This window comes from Aphidius gifuensis, linkage group LG5 (genome assembly GCF_014905175.1).
Source record: "Aphidius gifuensis isolate YNYX2018 linkage group LG5, ASM1490517v1, whole genome shotgun sequence".
In the NCBI taxonomy this organism is placed as follows: Eukaryota; Metazoa; Arthropoda; class Insecta; order Hymenoptera; family Braconidae; genus Aphidius; species Aphidius gifuensis.
Genome location: NC_057792.1, coordinates 4,852,056 through 4,862,402, shown reverse-complemented (window position 1 = coordinate 4,862,402; position 10,347 = coordinate 4,852,056). Strand labels below are relative to the sequence as shown.

Below are 10,347 nucleotides of genomic sequence, written 5' to 3'. Positions count from 1 at the left end.
AAAAAAAAAAAAGTCACCACCCAGCAAATTTATATATATTCAAGTGTTGAAGACAGTCATCAGACAATATCCAAAGAATCTTTTGATAATCCCACGAAATACCATATAATAATTGTGAAAACAGTTTTGAAAGTAAAATAGTATAATTTTAACTTTTAAAAGATCAAAAATCATCATCCCAAAGAGGAAATAAAAAGTAAATATAAAAAAAAAAAAAAATTAATATATACTAGCTAGTATAGAATAAATGAGAGGTTAAATTGTTTCATAATGAGACAGTAGAAGGAGCAAAGAAAAAAACTTTTTTAAAAAGAGCGCATGGGCATTAAGCAAAGATGAATAAAAAATAAATATAAATAAATGAATTAAAAAAAAAAAAAGGCCCAAAAAATGTCTTTGCAGTGTGTGTGTATATATATATGTAGATAAAAGAGAGAAAAAAATTGGGATAGAATTGGTTAGAAATAAAAGTGGGGTCTCTTTGTTTTAGAAGCCCCTTGGGGTCCTTCTATCCCTTTATTCTTCCTGCGTGAGCGTTTTACCACACAGGTAGAGAATGTGGTTCGCGGTGGGCCTTATTCTTTTCCTTCTTTTTTCATCTTTATCATTTTTCTCTTTTTCTAACTCATTGGGTCCCTGTTACCCCCTACCATGAACCCTTCTTTTTTACTTCTTCCTCTTCTTCTTCATCTACTCTGTTTTCTCTTGTCCCCTTGGGACCGACCTGGCAAATATATATATATTCACACACACACACACATTCACGCAGGATACGTACATAATCATATGGCAAAAAAAAAAAAAACGACTAGAAATGTGCAAGAGAGTAAAAACGCCAAGTGTTTTTATTTTTTATGTAACTTTTTTTTATTTATTTATGAAACAAAAAATAAATAAATAAAAAAAAAAAAATCTCTGGGAATCGACTACACAAACATGTTTTTTGTATGTTGTAATAATAATTTTGCCATTTTTTTTTAAAGGGAAAAAAGACAAGATAGAAAGGGAATTGAATTATGTTTGAAATTTGAATTAGCAAAAAAATTAAATTATAATTATTTGATAATTTTTTGATGAAAATATATATCGAGGAAATTATAATGATAATTTTAATTATTCATTAGCTAATGATTTTATTTATGTGTCATTGGTAATTTTTATATTTATGTATCAAGAGATTTTATATTATATTTAATGACTTAATTTATATCTGTTAAATATATAAAAAAAAATTTGAAAAAAAAAAAAAAACCAAGTGGAGAAAATGAAGTCAAATAATATTTTCCTTTCGTTTATTTTATTTTATTATTTTTTTTGTAAGTTATTTTTATGTATTTTACTTTTTATGAGGCAATGAAAAAATGACTTTTAAAACTACCCTGACGATAAATATGTTGATCTTAAAAAAGAACCCAAAGAGTGCCTAATGATAATCTCAGGTAAATATATATATAGGTATATATAATATTGTAAAATATATTTTTTATTTTATGTTCTTTCACTCCTGAAAGTGAAACTTGCCTGATAGTTAATGGGATAATTTTTTAAAAATGATTTTTATCATTATCATTTAAAAATATTTTCAAGTTTTTTTGTTAAATATATTAAAATGGGTTTTAAGCTTGAAATTTTTTAATAACGATTAGTTGACACTATAGCTGTTTAATATTGTTTGATTGAATAAAAAAAGTGAAGCATATAATAATGATAAAAAATAATAAAATGTAATTTAAATTTTTTTTTTTTTAAATTACAATAAATACCATTTAATTGAAAAAGATAAAACTAAATTTGAATTTATCATCAGTCACGTGCTTATTTATCGAAAAAAAAAAAAAAAATAGAAAAAAAATAGGCGACTAGACTGAGCTATTTATCCATCTATCGGATAAAGTTCTCAACAATTTTGTTTCAGCCAACAATGTTGACCCAACATAGCAAAAAATATATTAAAAAAAAAAAAAAAAAAAACAATTTAAATTCATTATAATTTGGAGTATTATTACCAAGTATTAATTATTTATTTGTTCAAGAGAATTTAATAATCATTCTCATTATTTGCGTGACGTCAATTAAATCGTACCTATATCACTTTAATTTTCTGTTATATTAATTCTATAAATAATCTATTGAAAAACAATACAATTTATTTATTTCATATCTGTTTATTTAATTTGTACTGTAATTAATAAAATGATAAATAAATTTTTGTATATAAAAAGAAATGACGTGTGAGTAAATTTGACCTTTATATGATTATTTTGGAGATCTAATTTGTACATTCTGGTATCTCGTCTTCATCGGTATCGGTATTAGTATCAGTATCAGTATCATTATTGTCTTTATTTCTGTTCCATAAACGTTGAAGATATCCTTTTCGATCCATGTAAAAACGTATTGTGCTTATTGGCATATCGAATTTTTCAGAAGCATCCTTAAGCGACATGCCACTTAAAACCATCTCAGCTGCCACTATCAAGTCAGACTCTGGACGTCTTCGCCGTCTTTGATATCCTGATAATAATCATTTTAAAAATAAAAATAAAATAAATATTGATAATTAATATTAACAGCTATTTCAAAACGAAATTTAATGTTGTCTTATTTTATTTTCAAATAAAATAAAAACAAATACACTTGCTTACCTTCATTTAAGGGTGTTGAATTGCTTGAATCATTTGTTGGCATGGTACTGATTGAATTAGGCTTGTCCTGTTGTACAGACATTTCATTTGACTCCATTTTAACCACACCTGGTGACTCATTCATTGTAATTTTACATGAATTATTTTCTTTTCCAAGATGTTCAATTGATTCACCATGCTCTATATTAACAGAATCTGAGGTGTTTGATGATGATGAAGTTTCAGGTAAATTATTAGTTGATGTTTTTGTATCTGTCATTTTCAAATCCATTGATTGACTCAATATCAAACTCTCTCTGTTGTTTATTATTGGCTAGTAATCCACGTGTTGAAATATTTATATACTCAGGAATACATATATAATAAAGTAAAAAGGTACTATACTATTATTGTCATTTGTCATCATCAAGAAGTCTCTATGTAGTCTTCTTGGTCATCATGAAAATAAGCTGTATCTAGTTCTATTAAATAGTCAGCTAATGGCAGCACTGTAAGCAGTGGCATAGTAAAATATAAAACATACTTATGCAAAGTTTAAAAATTCTACAAATATAATAAATAACATCATAAAAATATTTTTATAAAATAAAATAATAATACTTACTGATAACAAAAATAAAAAACACGTCATTAATTAACTGGCACCAATTTTTTAAATCACGTATTAAAAAGCAGTATGAAAAAAATAAAACATAGTATTGCGCTTTGAGCAGTAAATTTTAATGGATTTATTTACTTGTTGTTGTTGTTGTCATTGTTGTTAAGCTTCATCAATGTTTACCAAAATATTCATACTCTGGTAAGTCGCTGTTGATGTCAACAATAGAAGCACCACGTGCCCACCTGTGGAGCTTTTAGAACACAGTGCCTCTGTTCAAAAGAATGCTAAAAATTTCATCAGTGTCAACAGTGAGCTCTTCATTTGAAATTGATAAAATGTTTTCAAGTAATAATAATATACTCTGTTTAAAAATATTATATTTATTAATAATAATTTAAATATTTATTAATATTAAATTATATTTATAAGTGAATAATGGTATTCAAAGTTGATATGATCAAAGAAAAAAAGACTATTAATTTATTAAGTGCTATAATATGCTTTAGAAATGGTGTTGGTGATAGTGTATTTTCTCAAAGATTGTTTTTAAAAAAGTGGTGATGAGTGATGAAAAGTAAGACTGTTGTGTTGTGTATGTGATCATTAAATGTGCTGATTGTTGCTGATGGAATCATCATGGTGAAATCTACATGGCGTTGGAGCATTCTGATGACTAGTGTGGGAAAATGTACATCCGAATAAAAGAATCATGTCTCCTAGATCATCCAAACAGACGCTGCTCATGATGTACATTGACTAGCCTTCTTGCCTTGCTCCTAGAACTTCTAAATAAGGTAAGAGGCCCTCTGGTCACTTTTTTTAACCAAACCCTCAGGGTAAAAGTGCGTCAACAAGCTTGTAACTTTAAAGAATTTATGTTATAATTCTATAAAGCTACTTGATCATCCCCCAATATTTATATTTGATATATTTTTGTGACTTGTTAGCTCACCTTGATCACTGTTTTTTTTTTTTTTTTGTTTGTCTAAATTATAAAATTTCATGCACCAGAGTAAATGGTTTTAGTTGATTGATCAAGGTGTGCACATCAACCTGTCTATCTCAAACAGAGTAGACGGGGGTGAATAGGATGTGTTTCAGGTATTTCCATATATAGGACACCAAATTATTTTTTCTAGGAGAAATTAGGATGTTTATTTTATCTCTTTTCAGGTTTATTATATATTTGCAATATTTAGATTTAAGTAATTTCTTGTTGAACGCACTTTACCATAATAATTTACAAAGTTGTAAATTTATTTTTAAAATTACTTTTTTTAAATTAATCGTGTATATTCGTGTGTGTATAGAAACAACAAGTAGTTGATTTATTAAATCCATCAAAATTTGCTGCTCAAAGCGCAATACTATGTTTTATTTTTTTCATACTGCTTTTTAATATGTGATTTAAAAAATTAGTGCTAGTTAAACAATGAAGTGTTTTTTTTTTTCCGTTATTAGTAAGTATTATTATTTTATTTTATTATTATATTTTTATAAATTTGTATCTCTCCAATTTAAATTTTTGAAACATCACGCGTCGTGACTTTCTACTTTATCATGGTCCTTCCCTAGTCTTCTCGAACGCCACTAGTATTGGGAATTTTGACATTCTTCAAGTTTTTATCATGGAGGTGTATAAGGAGGGTAATCTCTCGAATTTCACTGAAGCTCACAGAATGGAGCAAGTCAGTACACATTATCGCCAGTGACGGCGCTAGTCTCATCAAGATCCGAAGTCACATGGTACATTTTTTTTATTTGTGTGGCTCCAGTTAGAGTATTCCTTTATGTTGTAAAAATAATCAACTCAATAATATACATTATTTATTTATAAATGAATTTAAGCAATACATTTTAATAAAAAAAACAATACCAAGTGTAACAATGGCTAAGAAAATTTAATGTTAAAATAGATAATTTTAAAAAAAGATTATTCCAAATAAATTTTATTTCGATTACATGTGATACCAAAGTTGACATAAGAAATAATAATAGTCTAATGAAGTTTTTAAAAAATATAAAAATAAACAACTTATTAGGATGAATATCAAATGCGTGTTGTACAAAGTACATTAATGCATAAAAAGCAGAAAAACCAAGTTTTTTAAATAAATTAGTTGGAAAAGAAAAAAAGACAAAAAAACCACCAGAGGGTTTGTATTTGTATGGTGCTGATGGTGATATTGGAAAAACCATGTTGATGGATCTCTTTTATGATTGTTGTATAAGGTAATTTATTACAATTTTTTAAATAATAATATAAATAAATAATTAATAAATATCATTGTTTACAGATTGAGGAAAAGAAACGTGTACATTTTTATTTATTCATGCTAGATGTACATGGAAAAATTCATCAACTTAAAAAAACAACAAAACGTAAAAAACAATAAATAGTAGAACTTTTTATTACTTGCATAACTTTTTTATTAAAATATAATGCTATAATTTTGTTTGTTTACTAAATAAAAAAAATACCAAAGACAAGCAGTGGACAAGGAAAAAATGGAGCTAAAAAATTAATGCTGCTTATCCAAATAAATTTTCAAGCTGTACCAATTCTTTTGCTCGATTATTTCTTTGGTCACTGCTTGTCCTTGGAATTTTTCATTTATTTAACAAAATAAAATTGTCATATTATAATAAATTAAAATACTAAGAACAAGCATTGGCCAAAGAAAAAATGGAGCTGAGGAATTGATGTTGCTTACCACATAGAATTCTTTTGGCTGCATTAATTTCTCAATTCATCTTTCCTTATCCTCCTGCTTGCCTTTGGTATTTTTTTATTAGAAATACCGCAACATCAGTCACATATGATTATCATCAACAAATTTAATGTTTTAATTCATCATGGATTTTTATAAATTCAATTTTATCTTGTCTGAAATTTATCAAAAGCATAAAAGCCATTGACTTTTCAATAATCTATCAACAACTGGTGATGTGGATCAAATAGTTGAAGTTCTGTGCTACTATAATCAGGTTTTATTGTTTTGGTAATAGACAAAATGCACTAATTCATAAATAAATATGTACGCGTTCCTCTCAATCAGCAAAAGCAATGATATTTATTATTATTATTTATATTATTATTTAAAAATTGTGATAAATACCTTATAGCACAATCATAAAAGAGATCACATCAACATGGTTTCAATATCACCATCAGCACCATACAAATACAAACCTCTGGTAATTTTGTCTTTCCTTCTTTTCAACTAATTTACATCTAAAACTGGTTTTCTGGTTTTATGCATTAATGCTATCATAAACTTATTTTGTAAATTTTGTACAACACGCATTTGATATTCATCCTCAATAAGTTGTCTATTTTTTATATTTTTTTTGAAAACTTCAATGGACTATTATTATTTTTAGTCAAAATTTGCATCATAATAGTGAAATGAAATTTATTTGGAATGATCTTTTTAATAAAAATTATTTATTAAACGTTAAATTTTTCCTTAGCCTTGTTAAAATGTGATTAGCACAAATTATTTGTTAAATAAATAATGATTATTGAGTTAGTGTATTTACAACATAAAAATACTCTAACTGAAACCACACAAAAATAATGGTCTTTACATATGATTTCGGATCTTCTCTTACAACGTCATCACTGGCAGAAAAATGTACTGACTTGCTCCATTCCGTGAGCTTCAACAGCTCCCTATGCTAATACACAGTGTGACGTCACAGATTACCCTCCTTATAAAACTCCATGGTTTTTATTTTAAGATCTAAGGTGATCTGAGGTTATGGGCTATGTTTGTAACGTGTTGTTATCTATGTTACCTCGAAGTTAATAACAAAAACAGAAAGTCTAAAGATATCATCCATTGTCATCTATTGATCCATTATCATGTCTTCAATTAAGTAAGTAAATTTTTCTAAGTTAACTCAAATTAGAAATAACAATTAATTTTTTATTTCACTGTATTATTTTAAATTTTATATATGTATAATTATATGGAACAATAGCTACCCTCTCCCGTTGGCCTATTTTTTTATTTTTTTATTTCTTTTTATTTTTATATTAAAAACGTGATTATAAAGTTATAATATTCAAGTGACTTTAACAAGGCTTTGAGAATATGATAAGATTGACCCTAAATATTTATCATAAAAATGAAATAATTATGCATCTTTAATAAAGTTCAATATGTAACGGCGACCGTGGCAATACAAATTGCAATCATAAAGACTAGTGGTCTGACTGCCATGTTGTTATGTACAAAAAAATATCATCATCATTATTTATGATCATTTCTTGCTACCTGAAGCACAAACAAATACTCAAATTTATCACATAACCCTGTAACATTTATCACAATTAGTAATATAATATATAATTTTAAAAGAGACTTTTATAGTGTTTCAGGCTCAACCCCAATAAACTCCAGTGACAGTGAAGAAGAGTTTTCTGACCGAGCCTTAGCATTTTTTGAAAAAAAGGATACAGCTGAAGCAGATTATGAGAAATACTTAATGGCACTGTAAGTTACATTATTTTCAATTTTCAGTTTGTCCATAAACTTGTAAATAACGTGTATAATTGTTTTTTTTTTTTTTTTTCTTTGTTACAAAAAAAAGTCTTTCTTCAGCTGATTCAATTCGTGAAATTAAACAGATATTAAGTGACAAAGGTGAACTATCTGAAGATATGCAAGCAGTCTTTGATAGAGCTATAAATCAAGAAGAAAAAAAAAGAACAAAAAGCTTTACAAAATTTTGAGAACAATCGTGAAAGAGTGTATGAAATAAAAAAATTATTAAAAAAAAATAAAGCTCATTTCAAGTAAGTAAATTATTTTAACTTTATAAATATTAAAATGACAATAAATGACAAATTTATTATTTTACTATATTATCATGTACCTATATGTCAAATTAAAGGAGGACCGATAGTTTTATGTGCGAAACATTGATACCAGCATCTGAGATAGAGAAAAATCGAGTTTATTTGGATTTAGAAGTAAATCTCTGGACAGAATACTCATGGACTCATAATAAATTGAATCCAGCCGCATATACTGGCGAAGATAGATCAAAATTTGAGTTAGCCGACTCCTGGCCTGATCATATTCCAAAATTCAAAGACACGTAAGAATTGCATAATTTTTAAAATTTTAAATATTCTTAAACTCGTAAACAATGTTTATAATTGTTTTTTTTCTGTTAGAAAAAAATCGTGTTTACTTTCTCAAATGCAAAGAAAAATCAGTCAAGAATCAGATATGGATGAATCAGACTCGGATAAAAAGGCATACGAAGACAGTCTAATTAATGTATCTGGTATATCAATTAAGTAAGTAAATTTTTCTAAGTTAACTCAAATTAGAAATAACAATTAATTTTTTATTTCACTGTATTATTTTGAATTTTATATATGTATAATTATATGGAAAAATGGCTACCCTCTGCCGTTGGCCTATTTTTTTATTTTTTTTTTTATTATTAGGTATATTGAAAACGTGATTCTAAAGTTATAATATTCGAGTGACTTTCAAACGGCTTTGAGAATATGATAAGATTGACCCTAAATATTTATCATAAAAACGAAATAATTATGCATCTTTAATAAAGTCCAATATGTAATGGCGGCCGTGGCAATATTGCAAATAAATTGCAATCATATAAAGACTAGTGGTCCGATCACCATGTTGTTATACCATGTTGTAATATATGTACCATGTTGTTATGTTGTATAGTAAAAAAATATCATCATCATTAATTATGATCATTTCTTGCTACCTCAAGTACAAACAAATACTCAAATTTATCACATAACCTTGTAACATTTATCACAATTAGTAATATAATATAATTTTAAAAGAGACTTTTATAGTGTTTCAGACTCAACCCCATCATTATTGCGTAACAGTAGAAGATACACGTATTCTGACAAAATCCTAGCAGGTATTGAAAAAAAGGAAAAAGCTGAAGCAGATTATGTGAAATACTTAATGGCACTGTAAGAGTTACATTATTTTCAATTTTAAGTTAATCCATAAACTTGTAAATAACGTGTATAATTGTTTTTTTTTTTTTTTTTCTTTGTTACAAAAAAAAGTCTTTCTTCAGCTGATTCACTTGGTCAAGTTAAACAGATATTAAGTGACAAAGGAGAACTATCGGAAGATATGCGAGAAGCCCTTGATAGAGCTATAAATCAAGAAGAAAAAGAACAAAAAAAAGCTTCCAAAGTGCCCATACAACTTATCATAAAAAAGATTCAAATAATGAAAAATCGTGAAAGAATTCCTGAATTATACAAATTATATAACAAAAATCAAGTTAAATTGCAGTAAGTAAATTATTTTAATTTTATAAATATTAAAATGACATTAAATGACAAGTTTATTATTTTACTATATTATCATGTACCTATATGTCAAATTACAGGAAGTACGAACATCGTATTTTCAACTCAACACTAGAACCAACACAATCTGAGAGAGAGGAAAGACGAGTTCTTTCGAATTTAGGATCAGGTTTCTTGGCAGAATTATTATGGATTGATGAAAATTTGAATCCAAATTTATGTACTGGCGAAAAAAAAGAAAAACTTAAGTTAGCCGAATCCTGGCCTAATTCTGTTCCAAATTTCGAAGACATGTAAGAATTGTATAATTTTTAAAATTTTAAATATTCTTTAACTCGTAAACAATGTTTATAATTGTTTTTTTTTTTTTTTTTTTCTGTTAGAATAAAATCGTGTCGACTTTCTCAAATGCAAAGAAAAATCAGTCAAGAATCAGATATGGATGAATCAGACTCGGATGAAAACGCATACGAAGACAGTCTAATTAATGTATCTGGTATATCACTTGAATAATCTTTCAATAAGAAATAAACAAAATTTGAATGATTAATACTTTCTATAAAGATGCTTAATCAACATCATTAACAACCTATCTTTTAGCATAACAATAACATATGTTGAAAAAATAAAAAAATCTTCTTACCTTGTGATGATGAATTATCATTAAATGAATAATTCATTAAATGCAAATACAATTAAATTTTCATACAATTTTTTTTTTTTTTATTATGCAGTAAAATCTTTTTATAGTTGAATTTTCGTTAAAACAA

At 26.6% G+C, this 10,347-nt stretch overlaps 2 protein-coding genes across 2 annotated transcripts; one reads left to right on the top strand and one right to left on the bottom strand.

The window, feature by feature from the left end:
* Positions 1 to 2,194: 2,194 nt before the first annotated feature.
* LOC122857104 lies at positions 2,195 to 3,153 on the bottom strand. The gene is made up of 2 exons (XM_044159094.1): positions 2,646 to 3,153; positions 2,195 to 2,514 (listed from the first exon to the last, which is right to left on the bottom strand). The coding sequence occupies exons 1-2, from the start codon at positions 2,914 to 2,916 to the stop codon at positions 2,270 to 2,272; spliced, it is 516 nt and encodes a 171-aa protein (XP_044015029.1). The 5' UTR covers positions 2,917 to 3,153; the 3' UTR covers positions 2,195 to 2,269.
* Positions 3,154 to 8,013: 4,860 nt separating this feature from the next.
* Positions 8,014 to 10,241, top strand: LOC122857103. Its single transcript, XM_044159093.1, has 7 exons — positions 8,014 to 8,050; positions 8,149 to 8,355; positions 8,435 to 8,560; positions 9,101 to 9,226; positions 9,326 to 9,559; positions 9,658 to 9,870; positions 9,961 to 10,241. The coding sequence occupies exons 2-7, from the start codon at positions 8,165 to 8,167 to the stop codon at positions 10,088 to 10,090; spliced, it is 1,020 nt and encodes a 339-aa protein (XP_044015028.1). The 5' UTR covers positions 8,014 to 8,050; positions 8,149 to 8,164; the 3' UTR covers positions 10,091 to 10,241.
* Positions 10,242 to 10,347: the final 106 nt, after the last annotated feature.